General features: G+C 31.7%; 2 protein-coding genes across 2 annotated transcripts in view; one reads left to right on the top strand and one right to left on the bottom strand.

The window, feature by feature from the left end:
• The window catches only part of LOC143075227 (uncharacterized), a 78,033-nt gene that overhangs the window by 14,515 nt on the left and 41,780 nt on the right, over window positions 1-21,738 (top strand). The window lies entirely within an intron of this gene.
• LOC143076854 (sentrin-specific protease 1-like) overlaps window positions 1-21,738 on the bottom strand; it is a 37,801-nt gene that overhangs the window by 4,069 nt on the left and 11,994 nt on the right. The window contains exons 5-12 of the mRNA XM_076252747.1: window positions 21,318-21,363; window positions 17,898-17,931; window positions 12,974-13,071; window positions 11,363-11,401; window positions 9,836-9,946; window positions 5,880-6,050; window positions 2,200-2,279; window positions 634-691 (exon numbers count right to left, since the gene is read on the bottom strand). Of these exons, the coding sequence (XP_076108862.1) occupies window positions 634-691; window positions 2,200-2,279; window positions 5,880-6,050; window positions 9,836-9,946; window positions 11,363-11,401; window positions 12,974-13,071; window positions 17,898-17,931; window positions 21,318-21,363 (637 nt within the window). The remainder of the gene's footprint in view (window positions 1-633; window positions 692-2,199; window positions 2,280-5,879; window positions 6,051-9,835; window positions 9,947-11,362; window positions 11,402-12,973; window positions 13,072-17,897; window positions 17,932-21,317; window positions 21,364-21,738) is intronic.

Below are 21,738 nucleotides of genomic sequence, written 5' to 3'. Positions count from 1 at the left end.
ATTTTAAAAGATCTACGTTGTCAACGTATGCGTTCTATGTTTTCTGTCCAATAATCTATGGAAATTTTACCCTTTTTCATTGATTTTTTCGTGAAAGATCAATATGAGTACAACTTGTGACGTCATAATGAACTGCAGAAACGTAAGTTTTTCAACAAAATGGCTTATTTCCTATCTAGTCACTGTACTAGCTATAAAATATTGGGATATTGGTCAATAAATCTGAATCTGAAATTTACGCTAAAAAAGGGTGCCATTTTAGGACCTTACCGAACATACTCCTTTTGGAAAAATATTATCTGATTGATAGTGTTGAAAAAAATTAATATCAAAAGTGGTATCCGTTAAATAAACTATTCAAAGGTTACTACATATTATTAACACGGTAAAATTAACTTTTAATATAATAATTGAGTTGTTAGCAGTGTTCCAATACAATTAACGCCATAAAACAGGCAAAAAAAAAATTATTGGAGGAAGAAACAGACAGACACACACACAATCAGAAGTAAAACTTGAAGCTTTTTTTTGTTGAGTAACTTAAAACCTAATATTAACAAAATAATAAAATCTCCCTGGCACAATTAAGTAATACCAAAAAAAATTTATACTTAATTATTGTTGATTACATACATGTTTTAGTTTCTTTGTGTAGCTAAGATCTATGCTGAATTCTTTTTTATACAGGGATCTGAAACAAATATAAATTAAATAATTATTATATAAACATGAAGATTAAAAGATCCTGAATCAATCACCCATTTTTTTTTCTTATGAAACAAGAGTGCACACACTGAAATGTCTCGCCTTCTTTACTAATCATTGATATTATGTTGATAGACCTAAATATAAAGCTTTACTACAACTGTCACATAAACATGATAAACTCAACATTAAACAAGAAAACGAAACATTGATCAATGAACCATTAAAATGAGGTCAAGGTCAGATGAACCATGCCAGGCAGACAGGTACAGCTAACAATTTTTCAATACAACAAATGAAATTGACTTATTGCTTATAAATTAAGAAAAAACAGACCAAAACACAAACACTTCACACTCAGCAATGAACCGTAAAAATGAGGTCAAGGTCAATTAAAACATGCGTAACAGACAATTAGATCATAAATATTTTCATACACCAAATATAGTTGACCTAATGCATAAAGTATTGGAAAAATAGACCAAAACTCAAAAACTTAACTTTGACTACTAAACCATGAAAATGAGGTCAAGGATTTGTTCAACTATTAATTTGATTTTAAAATGGGCGTCAAAAATAACGCTCTTGAAAAATGGAAAAAGAAAATTATCTAGATGAAAATTCAGATCATGAGAACTATATAGTCCAAAAACACATTTCAAGGGGACATTGAAACTCATACAGAAAACAGTTTGTTAGTATGGAATGTAAGAAAGCGGTTTAACTTGGTTATTTTGCCAAATAACTTTCCCTGTGTTCCAACAGTCCCTGAAATTCATTGGTCTCTACAGAGTAAACTCGATAAAGTCTCAGAACCATTTTAAAAATAAAGTGCTAGCATTGTAATCGTATAAACCAGGTATCCACAGGACAAAAATTTACTTATAGGAATGAAGCCTAATTAAAATATCGAAGGCTGAGATATCACTAGTACTTTTGGGGCTTGCTGTTCAGTGTGAGCTAAAGCTCTGTTTTGAAGGCCGTACTTAGACCTATAATTGTTACCTTTTTATATTCATTTGTGACGTGGATGTCGAGTTGTCTCATTGGCACTCATACCACATTTGTTTTCTTATATTGAGTGTGTAAGTTCAAACACAATCTTTAATAATTAGCTTCCTTAATCGTAAAGTCATTCCCAGGTATGGTAAACTATAGCATCCTCCTTACAGAGTAGTTTTAAAGTTCACTGGGCTAATAGATTGGGTAGCTGTCGCACTAGTGTATTCTCAAAGGAAAGTAGTTTATCTAACATTCTTTTTTTATATAATGATGACTTCATACTTCAGCTGACAAGGAAGCTAACCAAAGTTTTGTTTAACCTTCACACTCAAGTCTGATGGCTGTGTTCTAATTTTGAATAACTTACTGATAGTTTTTGATTAAACAAATAGAATGAATCTGGTTCTAGACCTTACCTGTAGCAGTTATAATCTATAATTTTACTATGTTATATACATGATATATACAATTATTTCAGACAATATATATTACCGTATGAATTCCACTGCCTTCATGTTTATTACCCCAGATGAATCCAAGACAAATACTGTTTGATTTTTGGACTGAACAACCTAAAGTAATATAATTGTAATTCATAAAAAAAAATGACAATAAACTACAGAAGCATATATAGCGCCACACAGGTTTTCTACATAGAAAATGTCTGTACATGTACCTGGTCAAGAACATGACTGTTATTTTTCAGTCATTTAGTCATTTGACATGTTTGATGATTTCGAGCCTTTGTATAACCTTTCCCATTTTTAATTCCCCTTGGTTTTTTTTTTATTTACTTTTTAGAATATACAGCTTTGGTTAAACTGAAGTTGTTGCACTATAAATCTAAAAATGCACCACATAGTATAACTTGTTATGAACTTGTTGTTGATGTTATGAACTTGTTGTTGAATCCAGATTTCAAACAGTTATAATATGTAGATCCGGAAGAAAAAAACAAGACAGAATAAAAAAACGGACTGACTGATAGACAGATCAAGAGGTTAAAAATCAGGGGTATAAATATAACAGTTTGTGTGGTGATGATATATATAATGTTTGTGATGTTCATAATTCCCCTGAATCACATACATGTACGTCCATAATGATTTGAATTTCAATGGTTTCTGCTTTACAATTTAAGTTTTATGTTCAAATTTTGATATCCACATTATCGCTACTTTTACAAAAATTATGTAACAGAAAACTTCCATTTTTATTAGTTATTAGCCATCATAAACTGAGCCAAAAAAATTTGGCAACAAATGGTCCAAGTACAGTTATTTCGTAGTGCCTTTCTTTTAGACAATAAATGAAAATTAAACAAATCCCACCTGCGCTTTCTCAATAATATTTTTACAGTGTGTTGTAATACTTTTGGGACAAATTATATCAAAATTATAGAAACTTCATCAGCTCTAACTCAAAATATGGACAATTGTATGTTGAGGGGGTCATGAAATCTTTTGACAGCTTCTGAAGTGCTAATTTTTGACCTTTTTCAGCTGGACCTAATCACTACTTTACATTAATATTTATGACCCAAATTTTTTTACAGTGTCATTTTACCCCCCAACTTGCAATATGAGGCATAAAACATGGAGAAATAAATTTGGAAGGGGTATAACAGACATTGGCAAGTAACACACTGTCCACACTAAGGACTATATTCGTGGACAACGAAAATCAAAGGACGATAACTGTGTACTCAGACCAAATATGTAAAATTTTTATCTTATTACAAAATGATAACAACATATAATTCTAATAATTACAAAATGGAAATATGACATATCAGAAGCAACATGAATGATTATCACTCACATTCACTAAAAATTTCTCTGTATGGAGGGCAATAGGATCAGCACGCAGAAATGAGTATAGTGTTATTCAAAATCAATTTTCCATCCATGCTCCACATGCATAAATGAAGAAGTGGCAAGCACCCAAGAAGCTGCCCCAAGTCTATGCACTACTCTTGTGGCCAGCATATTTGTTTATGTGTTTATGTCTTTTTCTGACCAATGAAGTATGACTGTTAAAACTACAGGTAGATCTCAGTATTATGTCAATGATATTAACAAAAAGAAATGGCAGAGACAACAAAATAAACCAGATGCTTCGCAGGGCGTAGCTTTATACGACCGCAGAGGTTGAACCCTGAACGGTTGGGGCAAGTATGGACACAACATTCAAGCTGGATTCCGCTCTAAATTTGGATTGTGATTAAATAGTTGACACAGCATAGGTTTCTGACACAGAATGAATGTATTCAAATGAACTTAAAATTTTTGTTTTCTCTTAGAGCAATTCACTATGCTGTTGAATATTAATCCTCTCAAAAAAATGTTTGAAGAAATTTTCTTTTTATTTATGAAATTTCAAATGAGAAAAATTGAACCCAATTTTTTAATCACATCCCCCTTTCCCTTATTCCAAAACTAATTACAATTAAAATATTCTAATGGAGTTTGCAGCAATTACTACTCATTTAAATACATCATAAAATATTAAGATGTAAAAAAACTGCTTGTTATCACTGAATGGTAAAGATTATTTAAATTTATCAGTTGGTATTAAAAAGTGAATATACATTGTATATTGTATATAACAAAGATTTAAGTTGATTCTGGACAAAGAAAAAATTCTTGCAGATATTTCTTGCTTACTATACTGGACAAAGAAAGATAACTCTTAATTAAAAAAAAATTTGCTATTTCACAATATTGTGAAATTAGATATTTCTTGCCATTGCACAATACTGTGCAATTGAAAAGACTTGCTATTGCACAATACTTAATATAATAATTTTAGATCCTGATTTGGACCAACTTGAAAACTGGGCCCATAATCAAAAATCTAAGTACATGTTCAGATTCAGCATATCAAAGAGGCCCAAGAATTTCATTTTTGTTAAAATCAAACTTAGTTTAATTTTGGACCCTTTGCACTTTAATTTAGACCAATTTTAAAACTGGACCAAAAATTAAGAATCTACATACACAGTTAGATTTGGCATATCAAAGAACCCCAATTATTCAATTTTTGATGAAATCAAACAATGTTTAATTTTGGACCTCGATTTGGGCCAACTTGAAAACTGGGCCAATAATAAAAAATCTAAGTACATTTTTAGATTCAGCATATCAAAGAACTCCAAGGTTTCAATTTTTGTTAAAATCAAACTAAGTTTAATTTTGGACCCTTTGGGCCTTAATGTAGACCAATTTGAAAACGGGACCAAAAATTAAGAATCTACATACACAGTTAGATTCGGCATATTAAAGAACCCCAATTATTCAATTTTGATGAAATCAAACAAAGTTTAATTTTGGACCCTTTGGGCCCCTTTTTCCTTAACTGTTAGGACCAAAACTCCCAAAATCAATACCAACCTTCCTTTTATAGTCATAAACCTTGTGTTTAAATTTCATAGATTTCTATTTACTTATACTAACGCAATGGTGCGAAAACCAAGAAAAATGCTTATTTGGGTCCCTTTTTGGCCCCTTATTCCTAAACTGTTGGGACCGAAACTCCCAAAATCAATACCAACCTTCCTTTTGTGGTCATAAACATTGTGTTTAAATTTCATTGATTTCTATTTACTTTAACTAAAGTTATTGTGCGAAAACCAAGAATAATGCTTATTTGGGCCCTTTTTTGGCCCCTAATTCCTAAACTGTTGAAACCAAAACTCCCAAAATCAATCCCAACCTTTCTTTTGTGGTCATAAACCTTGTGTCAAAATTTCATAGATTTCTATTAACTTAAACTAAAGTTATAGTGCGAAAACCAAGAAAATGCTTATTTGGGCCCTTTTTGGCCCCTAATTCCTAAAATGTTGGGACCAAAACTCCCAAAATCAATACCAGTCTTCCTTTTATGGTCATAAACCTTGTGTTAAAATTTCATAGATTTCTATTCACTTTTACTAAAGTTAGAGTGCGAAAACTAAAAGTATTCGGACGACGACGACGCCAACGTGATAGCAATATACGACGAAAATTTTTTCAAAATTTGCGGTCGTATAAAAATTGAAAAAAAATGTTGCTAAACTTTTTTGGCTCAGTATATGTTGTAATTTTGATTGGACATTTTAAACAAAAACTTAGGAGTAATGCAACATTGACATCATGAAAACAAAATCTGACCCTACCATAAACAAAACTTACCAATAATGACCAATGGTTATTGGATGGTACAGGTATAAGCACCATATCCACAGTATTGATAGACTTAATACTTTTTAAATCATGCTTTTTTTCTATCAGAAAGAAAGTGTCCAGACAGAGCACCAAATCTCTGTGGTCTCTTTGAATAATAGCCAGATAGGCATTAATAACCTGAAAATAAAATTTCAATTATGAACATGTTTAAAATCAAAAAAATCATTTCTAAAAGGTACATGTATATCAAAAGTGTATTAACAAACTAGAACAGTTATAATAAAACATTGGAAAAAGGTCCTTTGAAGTTCTACTTGAATAAGATAACATTGTACATGTTAATTGTAAATAATCTAACAATTGCATAAGAATGATTGAGCCCAAAAATTTTAAGAGGTATCATTTGGATAAGGAATAGCAGATTCTTACAATATTTTTTTTCCTAGATGGACTTTCATACTTTATAAAATGGTGCCACTATATCAATTAAAATTCCTGTGTATAAATTCCTGAATGTACTGCATTAATTAGTATATCAACCGGGAGTCCTGATAAATGGACCTTGTTTCACTGAAAGTATCTTATATATATATATATACTTTTTCACTCTTTTGGTCTTTTGGAAAATGTTGTTTGTGCTGTTTTTAGACCCTTCTACAACGAAATTTGTTTGACATGCATACGTATAAAAATTGCGGTTTTTATCCAACGCCGTCATAGGTTTGAACGTAGTTTTCAATTTAGGCTCGTTTATATATATATATATATAGCAAAAGTAAATAAACACGGTGTACAGAATGTGTATAATAAAAATTTTAAATTTGCAAAAAGTAAAAACACAATAATACCGAACTCCGAGGAAAATTCAAAAAGGAAAATCCAAAATCAAAAGTCCAAACACATCAAAGGAATGGATAACAACTGTCATATTCCTGACTTGGTGCAGGCATTTTCTAATGTAGAAAATGGTGGATTGAACCTGGTTTTATAGCTAGCTAAACCTCTCACTTGTATGACAGTCGCATGAAATTCAATTACATTGTCAACGATGTATGAACAAAACAAACATACTCAAAGAGTAAAAATGTCAAAAATAGGGGTACAGCAGTCAATATTGTGTTATCATCTTAATATCACAATAAAAACAACAAATGTAACGAAGAATCACAAAAAGGCATACATCAAATTTAACATACTCATTTTGCTTTTCTTGTACCAATTAATTTATGTATATAAAAAGTCTACCCGTAAAGGAAAGAAGGTTTTCATTGCTGGTGTAAAAATTCGTAAGGGTTCCACGGAACCCAGTGTCTCGCCTACTTTTGCTGTTAATCACAGACTCAACAAAATGAGGAAAAACATCAATAAAAATTTCCCTCTCGATACTGTCTTTTGATTGAAAGAAGCTTCCAAGTTTGGTAAAAAATCCAGGATAGTTTATGAATCTAATAAATGTTGTATAAACTTTAACTGCAGACTGTATGTAATGTTAACTGAAAGAAAAACTAAGTCCATTGAAAAGTAAAATACGGAAAAAGTGAATTTTTTTTTTACAAAATTTACTTCTGAATAATATCTTATGATCAGAAACAAGCTTCTGTCTAAGTTTGGTAGAAATCCAGGATAGTTTAAGAACATTATAAAAATTTTAAAAACTTAAACCACAGAGTGAATGTTTTGTTTCTGGCAAAAAAACTAAGTCCATTTATAAGTAAAATACGGAAAAGTGGAAATTTATTTTTACAAAATTTTCTTCTTGATACTATCTTATGATTATAAACAAGCTTCTGTCCAAGTTTGATACAAATCAAGGATAGTTTATGAAAGTTATTAAAATTTTAAAAACTTTAACCACAGAGTGAATGAAATGTTTCCTCGCAGAAAAACTAAGTCCATTTATAAGTAAAATACGGAAAAGTGGAAATTTATTTTTACAAAATATTCTTCTTGATACTATCTTATGATCATAAACAAGCTTCTGTCCAAGTTTGGTACAAATCAAGGATAGTTTATGAAAGTTATTAAAACTTTTAAAACTTTAACCACAGAGTGAATGTAATGTTTCCTCGCAGAAAAACAAAGTCCATTTATAAGTAAAATACGGAAAAAATGGAATTTTATTTTTACAAAATTTACTTCTGGATACTTTCTTATGATCATAAACAAGCTTCTGTCCAAGTTTGGTAGAAATTCAGTATAGTTTAAGAAAGTTATTAAAATTTCAAAAACTTTAACCACAGAGTGAATATTTGTGGACGCCGCCGACGACGACGACGCCGACGACGACGGAATGTAGGATCGCTTAGTCTCGCTTTTTCGACTAAAGTCAAAGGCTCGACAAAAATGCGCGTTTGAAATTTGTACAGGTAGACATAATAATAATAATTTTGTCGTTAAAAGTATGAACAAAACAAACATACTTGCATCACTATAAAAACAACAAATGTAACGAAGAAGCACAAAAAGGCATACATCAAATTTATTATACTCATTATGCTTTTCTTATACCACTTAATTTATCTATATAAAGTCTACCCGTAAAGAATAGATGGTTTTCATTTCACATCAATTAATAACAGTTTGTTAAAATATTGTCACTAGCGCTTTCATGCCTTCTGGCAAATCTTTAGGCGATGTTTTAACAATGTCCTTGACGACACTGCCGTTGGTAACCTTCTGGCAATCTTCAGGCGACGCTTTAACAATGTACTTGACAACACTGCCGTTGGTAAACATGAATTGCAAAACGGTAAACCTAATTCACTGTATTGTATGCAGCACTTGCAAGGAATGGTACATTGGACAGACTGGCAATTCAATTTGTCAAAGAGTTCTTGTTCACCAACAACAGATACGAGATCCATCCACACGAATGCAAGATGTGAGGAAAATATTTTGTTAAAAAACAAAAATTTACATAACTTATGAAAATTGTTAAAAATTTACTGTAAAGGTCTGTAACTCCTTAAGGGGTCAACTGACCATTTTTGTCATGTTGACTTATTTGTAGATCTTACTTTATAATAAAATTGAGAATGGAAATGGGGAATGTGTCAAAGAGACAACAACCCGACCAAATAAAAAACAACAGCAGAAGGTCACCAACAGGTCTTCAATGTAGCGAGAAATTCCCGCACCCGGAGGCGTCCTTCAGCTGGCCCCTAAAAAAATATATACTAGTTCAGTGATAATGAACGCCATACTAATTTCCAAATTGTACACAAGAAACTAATATAAAAATAATACAAGACTAACAAAGGCCAGAGGCTCCTGACTTGGGACAGGCGCAAAAATGCGGCGGGGTTAAACATGTGTTTGCTGAACATTATTGCTGTTTACAGTTTATCTCTTTCTACAATAATATCCAAGATAATAACCAAAAACTGCAAAATTTCCTTAAAATTGCCAATTCAGGGACAGCAACCCAACAACCTATTGTTCAATTTATCTAAAAATTTCAGGGTAGCTAGATCTTTACTTGATAAACAATTTAACTTTGTCAGATTTGCTCTAAATGCTTCGGTTTTAGAGTTATAAGCCAACATCTACATTTTACCCCTATGTTCTTTTTTAGGCAAGGTGAGCTAAAAACAAGAAACGAGTATAAATAACATAAACAAACGACAACTACTGTACATCAGATTCCTGACTTAGTGTTTGATTTATAATGCTATTTTCTTTATTTTTTTTAAACTATATTTTCAGAACTAAGGACTTTTAATTTATCAAAATATAATTTGTCCTTGGTCAATATAATCTGAACAGAACCATATATAACTTATTGACCTCGTCAAATGTTCATGATTGATACATATTTGTATCTTATATGTTGCTTTGTTGGTAAGGTTTGAATTTCAGTATTGGAAGTTTCAAGTGGCATGTTCTTGTTCTTGTGAGCACCAGGTTTTGTTGTTGGGTGTTGTTTGTATTTACAAGTACTTAGGTAATCAGGTACGACTTACTTGATCATTCAGCCATCGTCTATCGTCCAGACATTCAAGATTGCTTTCATAAAGGAGAAGAGAGCCTATTTTGCCAATAACTGGATCTGTCTCCAAATTTTCCACGCAATGCTATGAATAAAAAAAAAAAAACTTAATAATTATGTAATATGGATAAAAAGAATTCTAATCAAAGGATATTTCTTGCTGATTGTATTTACTTCACATAGGCTCTTATGTTAAAGTTAAAGCCCCCCGCTGGCATCCGTCTTGAATGAGGGATTGGCTACAAAGAAACAACACTTGGTCAGCACCTCATACTGAACATTTCAATGTGCGCTGTTTTAGTTCCTTCAATTCTGTGGTTCTCTAAATTAGAGACATTATAGTATTTCCCATCAGGTCCTAAATGAAACTAGATCCCTGTCTAGCGACCATCTCAGATTATGGATCGGCTACAAGGTACCAACACTCGGTCGGCACCACATTATAAACATTCATACCATGCTTAGTTGCATTCTATAGAGAAGTTCTCTAAAGAAAGATAATTGTATGTATTTCCCACAGGGTCCCATGTTAAACTAAGCCCTTTATGGCTGCCATCTTGGATGAATCAGCTACAAAGTAACAACACTTGGTCATCATCTTATGAGCCATATGCAATCCATATTCGGTTTCATGCCATTAAGTGGTTCTCTAGAGGAAGTTCAAAATGTAAAAAGTTAATGGATGGCGGAAGCCATGTTATGAGAAAAGCTCACTTGACTTTTATGGAGTGAACTTATATTATAGGACAATGGGGTTAATAAAAAATGTCATCATTCCGGGCATTTTTGTTTTCCACATTATTAATAATAAAAAAAATGAACACATTTATGGTAGAATCCTACACCGATGCCAATGTTATATGTCACATAAAAGTAAGTTCCAGAATATCATCATCAGTTAAATTGTGTTCATCTGCCTATGGCATGTAAGAGATACATTTGGAAGATATAATTGTACAGCTCAAGAAGTCACATTGTTTTTTTTTTACTTATCTATTTATATAAATATATATGTGTGAGCAACGGAACAATGGATCATAATAAGGTTATCAGGTTATAGAAACTATGTTCCATAATTAGTAATTCGTAATTGTCCCCATTTTCAGTTATTCCACTGTTCCTTTTTCAAACGTTTCAGAAAAATGTTTCACATTTTAGTAATTACCGATATGGGTCATGTACTTTTAGATTGCATAAATCGGTGCTTATCAAAGGTTGCGTACATTGGTGCATATATAGACTATATACACAATTATCTCAAAAGCAAGAACGTGGCTCAAAAGATTTTTCCACATCAGTTCACATCAGAACTTCATAAGGCTTCATCAAATCTACATTTGGTTTGGTTTTTTAACTGGTACCAAATCTTAAGCAGTGTCCCCTGACATCTCCTCCAGCTAAGTAATCAATAAATCAAACGAAAAATTATAACATTTTAGACCAACAGTATTATATTAAAATTTCAAAGTTTACCACTTCATCTTACTCTAATTTTACTTACCGAATCTGTCTGTTCGTAATACAGGATATAGGCGTTATTCTTAAAAAAAAATAATATTTTGTTCATTACATTTTAACATTAAAGTTGAGATGTCATTTTCCCATACCATGTAAGGTTTCAAACAGTGGTAATTTGATTTCTCTTTTAAAACTTAGGTACACGTTTTTTTACTTGTAGGCTATTTCCTGCTTTTTTCACTTCACTCCTTTAATTAAAACTCTCAACTTCACCTTTTTTATTTTTCATTGAACCTTCAACAAGCCCTATTAAAATTTCGCAGTTGTGGATATAACTTAATTCCAATTTGAAAATTGATATAAAGATCGAGTTGTAAAACATTGATATCAAAACATCACGCATGATTCAAAAGTTCAAAAGCTAATTACACCTAAAAGACCAACTGATAAATATCCAGTGGAAATACCAATCCATCTTTTAGCCTGAAAAATGAAGGCATAATCCAGGCGACAAGCATAACTTGTTGAATTTTTACTAAGTCCACATCCTGAAAAAGTTACCCACTCTCTATTGGACATCTTTGAAATTGATCTCGTTCAAGCTTTTATTTTTGTTATCAAGGCCATGAAAGTTTATTGGAAATCTTAGAATAACAGAAGGTGGTATTCAGGCGACAAGCATACACGTATGATTTTTTACCAAGTTCTCTTCCTGAAAAAGTGGCCCCCTATACAGATTTTTGCAGAAATCTATTCAATCGAACCATTTATATTTACAAAAACTTCAAATAAGTTTGAAGGAAATCCCACATAAATTGAAGGCACTATCCAGGCAACAAACATAAATGTGTGATTTTTTTTAACATTCAGGTCACTCTCTTGAAAAAGTGGCTCCTTCATGGATATCTGTGCAAGTCATTCAGGTTTATCAGAGTATTACAAGCTGTGCAGATTAAATCATATATACAGACTTGCTTGTTCAATAACTATAACATAAAATTCACTTGATGTCACATTGCAATTTCTATATACTTTCATTTTCATGTTACAATCATAAACCATGATCATGATGTAACCCAATATTGCACAGATATTTTACAGATACATCAAATATAAAAAAAGCTGTTTTAGTGATACTAATATAAACATCATTATCACTGAACTAGTATATATTTGTTTAGGGGCCAGCTGAAGGACGCCTCCAGGTGCGGGACTTTCTCGCTACATTGAAGACCTGTTAGTGACCTTGTGCTGTTGTTTTTTCTATGGTCGGGTTGTTGTCTTTTTGACACATTCCCCATTTCCAATCTCAATTTTATATCTGTTTTAAAATACCTATCAACTGTCAAACTTATTGGATTGTTTTCTCGCCTCTTGATTGATTTAGTGGTAACGAAACTCATCATAGATACCAGGACTAAATTTAGTATATATGCCAGAGGCGCATTTCGTCTACAAAAGACTAATCAGTGACACTCAAATCCCAAAAATTTAAAAAGGCCAAATAAAGTACGAAGTTGAAGAGCATTGAGGACCGAAATTCCTTAACGTTTTGCCAAATACAGCTATGGTAATTTATGTCTGAGGTAGAAAAGCCTTAGTATTATACACCATAATGTTATTGTTGTATACAAAAGTTTATGAATGTTATTACCTGAATAGATGTATTAGTCATGATTCCTTTGTCTTCAATATTCACCAGCTCATCATTATAACACACAATTTTCTCTTCCTCCAGTGTCAATGTATAGTCTGTTAAAAAAGGGGATTAATAAACAAATAATCGAAATAAATGATGTTACACACACAATGGGTCTGTAAGTTACCTAATATAATTAATTTAGTTTTTATATATAAGTCTATATTCGATTCTAATATTACGTGCTTCTTTCGCTTTATGAATAAACCCATGCTCTAAATCATATAAAATTTGTTTGCACATGCATATATTGACTACTGCAGAATAATTAATTTATCAAATTGGCATGCATTTAATATATTTCACTTCCAAACTCTTAAATGATGCACATTTTTGTTAATTTTTGTTAATAATTCATTTATTATGATTGTAATGTGTTGCAATTGGAAATTGACATATTTGACCTAATAATGTCATGCTGGCTTGTTGAAAACTCCTCCCTCTGAAAAATCACATTGCCAGTCGTTAGCTTGTTTACAAACAAACAAGAGGCTCTCAAGAGCCTGAATCGCTCACCTTAATTCTTTTGGTTAAATCTCTCATCAATGATTATTTTGGCTTTTCAATTTATTTAAATGTTTTTTGGATCGTCCTATTTTCTTCAAAAGCCAAAAAAAATAATCATTTTCTCCTATGTTCTATTTTAGCCATAGTAGCTAATGTATGTTTCTTGACATACAAGGAAATAAAATATAAAATTTATACTAAATACTCTGAAACTCATTTAGCCTAAGTTTGGCTGAAATTGATACAGCAGTTTCAAAGGAGAAGATTTTTTAAAGTAAGTCAACATGATGAACAAATTGCGAAAAAAATTCTTAAAGGGCAATAACTCCTTAAGGGGTCAATTGACAATTTTGGTCAAATTGACTTAATTGAAGATCTTACTTTGCTGAACATCATTGCTGTTTACAGTTTATTTCTATCTATAATTATATTCAAGTTAATAAACAAAAACAGCAAAATTTCCTTAAAATTATCAATTCAGGGGCAGCAACCCAACAACAGGTTGTCTGATTCATCTGAAAATTTCAGGGCAGATACATTGGAGAACTTGACCTGATAAACAATAACCCCAGGTCAGATTTGCTCTAAATGTTTTGGTTTTTGAGTTATAAGCCAAAAACTGCATTTGACCCCTATGTTCTATTTTTAGCAATGGCGACCATGTTTGTTGATAGATCATAACTTCGGATACAATTTACAAACCAAATACCCTAAGGAACATTCAGTTAAAGTTTGGAATTATTTGGCCCAGTAGTTTCAGAGGAGAAGAATTTTGTAAAAGATTTTTAAGATTTACGAAAAATGGTTAAAATTGACTATAAAGGGCAATAACTCATAAAGGGGTCAACTGACCATTTCCGTCATTTGACTTATTTGTAAATCTTACTTTGCTGAACATTATGGCTGTTTACAGTTTATCTCTATCTATAATAATATTCAAGATTATAACAAAAAACAGCAAAATTTCCTTAAAATTATCAATTCAGGGGCAGCAACCCAACAACAGGTTGTCTGATTCATCTGAAAATTTCAGGGCAGATAGATCTTGACCTGATTAACAAAATAGCCCCAGGTCAGATTTGCTCTAAATGCTTTGGTTTTTGAGTTATAAGCCAAAAACTGCATTTGACCCCTATGTTCTATTTTTAGCAATGGCGACCATGTTTGTTGATAGATCATAACTTCGGATACAATTTACAAACTAGATACCCTAAGGAACATTCAGTTAAAGTTTGGAAGTATTTTGCCCAGTAGTTTCAGGAGAAGATTTTTGTAAAATATTACTAAGATTTACGAAAAATGGTTAAAAATTGACTATAAAGGGCAATAACTCCTAAAGGGGTCAACTGACCATTTCCGTCATTTGACTTGTTTGTAAATCTTACTTTGCTGAACATTATTCCTGTTTGCAGTTTATCTCTATCTATAATAATATTCAACATTATAACAAAAAACAGCAAAATTTCCATAAAATTACCAATTCAGGGGCAGCAACCCAACAACGGGTTGTCTGATTCATCTGAAAATTTCAGGGCAGATAGATCTTGACCTGATAAACAATATTACCCCATGTCAGATTTGCTCTAAATGCTTTGGTTTTTGAGTTATAAGCCAAAAACTGCATTTGACCCCTATGTTCTATTTTTAGCAATGGCGACCATGTTTGTTGATAGATCAAAACTTCGGATACAATTTATAAATTAGATACCCTAAGGAACATTCAGTTAAAGTTTGAAAGTATTTGGCCCAGTAGTTTCAGAGGAGAAGATTCTTGAAATAGTTTACGACGACAGACGACGGACGACAGACCCCAAGTGATGGCATAAGCTCACTTGTCCCTTCGGGACAGATGAGCTAAAACGGGGGGTTCATTGAAGACCCTACACAATCCAACACTTATTCACATCCGACAATAAAATTTCATTCACTATTGCTCAGGCAAAAATTATCATGAATATAATGCCTACCCATGTTAAAACTTCAATAAAGTATAGCTTGCATCAATTAATTCTTAATTTGTGACACAGATCTGGTAAAAAGTCTCAATAACTAATTTATCCAACTGGAATGTATAATGATTAAATTCAAATATATGTTTAAAATATAAATGTTCAATAACAAATTGAATATTCTTTTAGATAATAAATCAAAATTGTCCAAATACAAAATATTTGACAGCATTTCTTTATGGTGCCCACTAGATATTTACCAATTTTTCCAGGAAAATTGACTAACACATGAAAAAGTTTTTGTCATTGCTCATTTGCTGGAAGTCTGCATCTGATAGTTTATCTTTGAAATGTTAACTTCTAAGTAAGTAAAAAAACAAACACTCAAGAACAAAGTGATATTCGTCTTTAATTTTGTTTTCGCTTCAGAATCTACAGATGTGTTCCCAATGTATACTCATGGAAAAAAGAAACAGAGCATCGAAAAAATTCTTATAAAAACATAAATGGTGATACATGTGACATTTTTTGTAAAGAACTAATCCAATTATCACCTTCAGCGCACCCATTTTTGATCAATTCTACATTATTGTTTCAAAGTCATGAAAAACAAAAAAAATTTAACGAATCTTAAAATTCAAATTTAAAAGGGAGAGATGAAAATCTTGATACTGACTATCCATGCTTGAATTTGTAATCTCATGTTAAAATTTGGGTACTGTGCTCATTTTGTTATTAATACCTAAACAAACAAGATTCTGAAGCAAAAGATAAGCAATGCAGAACAGTCAGTTATTCATGCTCAATCATGAATTAAGTCACTAAAGCTAGGCAGACAAAAATTGCTTCTGAATGACAAAGAGACGTAATCCAACATTTTTTAAAGTGCCTAGGAGCTTCTGGTGGCGTTCACCATTATTAAAACATCTTAATTAATTGATCAAAGAGCCTGAATTTTTCAAACTTAATTTAAATAAAATGACAAGGTATGTCTCTGGAAGCACTTCAATATCTTTCATGACCTAAAAGATAAAACCATCTCACAAAATGTAGAGTTATCACATAATCTCATAATTGCACTGGTTTTATTTGTCATCAAGGTCGTTAAAAGTAAATTCAAGTGGTCCCAATGACATGATATTTTTTTATGCAGTTCTTTTTTCCATTAGTATATTTTTTTTTTTTTACATAAACAGATTTTTTTTAATTCTTAAATATTTCTGTGATGTTCAGTGAAAAAAACCATCTATAAAAATCATGTACAATACTCATTAGCAACAACTGAAATAATTATTAGTATGAATAAAACTGAACAAAATAATGTTGAAGAAACTAAAATAACAAACAAAGAGAGATTTTGCAAGTAAGGTTGTTTTTTTACAAATACAGTTGTTTCAATTAACCCTTTTATTTCATAGAACTGTTCATACCTTTATACATAGGCATGTATACAAATGTACCTTTTTGTATCAACTTTTTTATACTTGTGTGCATTTTTATAACATGATCTATACTATCAAAATAATGTTATCCTTTCAAAATGAATGCTGGTCTTTAACTCCTTTAATCATGCATCATTTTGTATCTGAGAGTATAAAAGACAAATTTATTCAGAACTCGAAATTTAACTTCAAGATGAGGGGTTTCTTGTAATAACTATCATCATAAAAATAAAGTCTGTTCAAGTATCTTTGCACTGCAAATCAGCTTCAACTATTTTATCAATGTTTGCCTCATCACCATAATCAGTTTTTAAAAGTCAGGCTATGGTAAATTGTTTTATTATACTTCACGTTAAAATGCCATATTTTGATTGGCTGAGACGAGGGTGTCAATTTACTCTATCACATGGCTGAGCGGGTGACAATTTTTTTTAATGTTACCCTCTCGTCTAGACCAATCAGAAATCGATTATTCAAAGAACAATGAAGTTGTTTTTTTCTAATACCCGTAACGTTGTTATGAACGTGACGTCATAGAAAATACCTTTAAAATAAAATTAATCTGTAAAAGCCAATAATGTTAGGACATTCAGTATAATAAATTAAATAACACATAGCTGAGAGGGTGATAGAGCAGATTGGAACCCCTTGAAAATTGGCTTCGCCGCGGTTGACAATGTTTTCTCGGGGTACCAATCTGCTCTATCACCCTCTCAGCTATGTGTTATTTATATAATGACTGCCTGTGACAGTTGTTTTCACTTCAACTTAAAACTTTCGATTTTGAAAAAAAACATCAAGTTTAGATAGGTTTCCTTTTTTCGGTGGTTTAAGGAGAAAACATATTGTATTAAAGGGTACAATAAAAGAAGACGGATGCAAGTGAAGACAAAAAATCAACTTGAGTTTGGTTTTCGTTAGAAAATATAAGATAATTACAACCAAACAAAAACATAACGCTTCACAAACTGAATTACGTACAATGTCCATGCATGAGAAAATTTCCACTATGTATCTATAAAAAGATTGTTAATATTGTAAAACCATTTCAATATATCAGTGTCTTCCCTAGAAAATTCTTGATGCATGGTGGGTCTAAGATGAATTTGCAACGCGATGCGCAGCATTGTTTTGTAGAATTATTTTTATTACACTTGTGAAATGAATTGTGCATGTCAGTTTAAAAACTTCACATAAATCTGCAATACAGTCAGGAACAATACTTAACATTTTCTCTCAAGGCCAGCCTGGATACAAAAGTTTTTTCAAGGGCCCTGTAGAATTTTTTTAGGCTCTACCAGGTTTGTTTTTACTACAGGCACATACATATTAATAGTCTTGAATGTTCTTATATAAAAGCCAAAAATAAATGTTAGAGATACCTTATACATGTAGCTTGTTTCTGATTATGATGGAAATAATAAAGGAATTAAATAAACATGTGTTTTTCAAAATTAAAATCCATTTAACCATGTATTTTCAGACTGGTGAACTTTATATATATTTGTAATATTATTGAAAAAAAAACAAAAAAAAAAACAGCCCCCCTTTCCATACCCCTAGATGTAAATTATTTTAATAAAAAAAGTATTATCAGTTTCACCCCAAGAAATTATTAATTTTTCATGAATAAATCTTAGCATTTAATCAAAATGATTTCCAAAATGAAATTTCTACTGTCTATAAATAACAACGAAATGTAACTGTTTCCTGTTAATAAGGGGTTTCCCGAATTTTCCCGCCAAAAAGCACATGGCTTCCAACAATTGTAAACAAAGCATTCAATTTGTGATCATGGATTACAGTTTTAATTAATTTAATTTGGATATAGATATTCAACTTAAGGTACAGTCAAGCAATGTTTTAACTTTCTTCTGGATTAAAACTAGTTTGAAAGATCAGTTTCAACAATAAAAACATCAAAACAAAAACGATCTGAATTGTGAATATTCAGTGACCCATAAATATTTTAAACTCTGCTACGGAGGTCAAAGTTACATCATGTTTTAACCCAATGATGTGTATTCTCTGTTACAACTAATCAACTGCGTTTGATATAAATATTTCGATGTCAGACTTATGATTTCAAAACGTAAAATTTATACTGCAAAAGGTTTACTTTTTATTTTTTCACGGAAGGATATTTGGAAGCTGTATCAGGCTATAATATTTATCATTAAAACAATTTAAACTCCCGATTTCTATTATGCAATCGAAGTCGTGAATGTTGTTCTATCTAATCAACGTGGTTGTAAAATCAGAGCGTTGCATCCAATTCCGATCATTATCAGTCCAGTGAGTTTGAAACACCTGTAGAGTTTTGTCAATTGTCACTTCATATTATAAGATAATAAAAATTTCACACATAGCGGGATGCATAGCGGGTATGATAAATGCATGGCGGCCGAAATTTTATGCGTATCGGTACCGCCATGCATGAATAGCCTAGGGAAAACACTGTATATATAGTTAAAAAAATATGCATCTACCTGTAATGAATCAAATTCCATAAAAAATGTTCAATTTATAATAACACCTTATACAAGAAAGCAAGATTTTGATTGGTTGATAGCCAGTGTATTTTTCGCATATTCTAAAATGTTTTCCTCATTTAAAACGAATTTGCCTGTTTTTGGATATTCCTTTTTTACCCTCGCGGGCATCTTCCCGCCAAAAGATTATAGATAAGACGTTTCATAATGAAAGCTAGCTAACGCGTATTAGTACATAAAATTGAGAATGGAAATGGGGAATGTGTCAAAGAGACAACAACCCGACCAAATAAAAAACAACAGCAGAAGGTCACCAACAGGTCTTCAATGTAGCGAGAAATTCCCGCACCTGGAAGGTGTCCTTCAGCTGGCCCCTAAACAAATATACTGTAAACCAACTTTGCGAGCAATTTATTTTCGCGAGTAGAAAATTAACGCGAATATAAATCGTCGCAAATATGTAAAACTTAGATCTTTCCTTATTAATCTATATCCAGAAATTAGAATATCGCGAAATTAAATAGCCGCGAAATAGTTTACAAAGGGTAAAACGCGAAATAAAGTATCCGCGAAAATAAGTTGGTTTACAGTATACTAGTCCAGTGATAATGAACGCCATACTAATTTCCAAATTGTACACAAGAAACTAAAATTAAAATAATACACGACTAACAAAGGCCAGAGGCTCCTGACTTGGGACAGGCGCAAAAATATGGCAGGGTTAAACATGTTTGTGAGATCTCAACCCTCCCCCTATACCTCTAACCAACGTAGAAAAGTAAACGCATAACAATACACACATTAAAATTCAGTTCAAGAGAAGTCCGAGTCTGATGTCAGAAGATGTAACCAAAGAAAATAAACAAAGTGACAATAATACATAAATAACAACAGACTACTAGCAGTTAGCTGACATGCCAGCTCCAGACTTTAATTAAACTGACTGAAAGATTATGATTTCATCATATGAACATCAGGCACAATTCTTCCCGTTAGGGGTTTAGTATCATACCATCATAACATATATGAGAAGAACATAACCCGTGTTATGCCAACAACTGTTTTTAGAATAAATGGGTTTAGTAATGATGCAAAGACCTTATCAGTGACTCAATATTAACGCAAAAATATGCAATCTTTAATGATCTGACAACAGTATCGTAATGATATCCCTTCTTAATAAGTCTATTCAAAGGTTTTGTAAGTTTTTGAGGTGAATACTGACACCTTTGTGCTTTATAAAGAATATTTCCATAAAAAATTGGATGTGAAATACCTGAACGTATTAGAAGTCTGCATGTTGAGCTATATTTACGAATGATGTCTTTATGCCGATGATAAAATTTAGTAAATGTTTTGACTAGTTTGTGATATCGAAAATCCTGGTGTAATAATTTTTCAGTAATACATAAATTTCTTTCGTTAAAATCTAAAACATTGTTACATACACATACATGTTATGTAGGGGTATTTGAGAAAAATACCAGTCTTGGGACAGAATTTCCCTCGCCTAGCGGCTCGGGAAATTTCACAGTCCCTTGACTGGTATTTTATGCAAATACCCCTCCATAACATGATATATCTGTTCAATATTCAATATCAATGCTTACGATACACCTCTATTCAAAGAGAAATTTCTAGGGATAAATCCCAGAATTCTAAAAAGGAGGGAAGTGCTTAGGGTAAAGTATTCTTGCCTAGGGAGTGAAGTAAACATTTTTTCAACTTTTTTGCTATAAAACCTAAAATAATAATAAAAAGGATGCAGGGTAAGGGAGTTTACGCCATCACAGCCCCTGGATCCACTACAGATGTCTGCATAAAATAGTTCAGAACCAACTTTTATTCTTTGATATAGTATGTAATTAAGATGGCATTTTCTTTAATTCTTATTTTTAGGATAACCTACCTGTACAGACCGAAGAGTATACTGTGCCTCATCAATAGAAATTATCCTAGAAAAGTATATAAAAAAAAAAAGTTATTTTAGTAATTTAATCCTAGCATTGACCATGTGCATTTTTAGAATGAACGCTTCCAGGCTTCAGAAAAAATGTACTTCGGTCAATGTTTTTACACATTTTGGTTGGGTTGTTGTCTCTTGGCGCATTCACTGTTTCCATTCTTATTCAATAATATAATCATGATCAATGATTGTAGTACCGAAATATTATAGATATATATATGCATTTTTAAATTATTTTTTTTAAAGTACAGTTATTGAGCAATTTTCATTTTTTTTATCAGATTTATGTAAAAACATGTTGTGAATGTCGTAGGTCGAAAGGTTAACCAGTCAATATGTCTGCAGATAGACTTGTTTACAAATC

Source organism: Mytilus galloprovincialis, chromosome 5 (genome assembly GCF_965363235.1).
Source record: "Mytilus galloprovincialis chromosome 5, xbMytGall1.hap1.1, whole genome shotgun sequence".
In the NCBI taxonomy this organism is placed as follows: Eukaryota; Metazoa; Mollusca; class Bivalvia; order Mytilida; family Mytilidae; genus Mytilus; species Mytilus galloprovincialis.
Note: the sequence above shows the minus strand (reverse complement) of the source record. Positions and strands in the feature narration are given on the sequence as shown.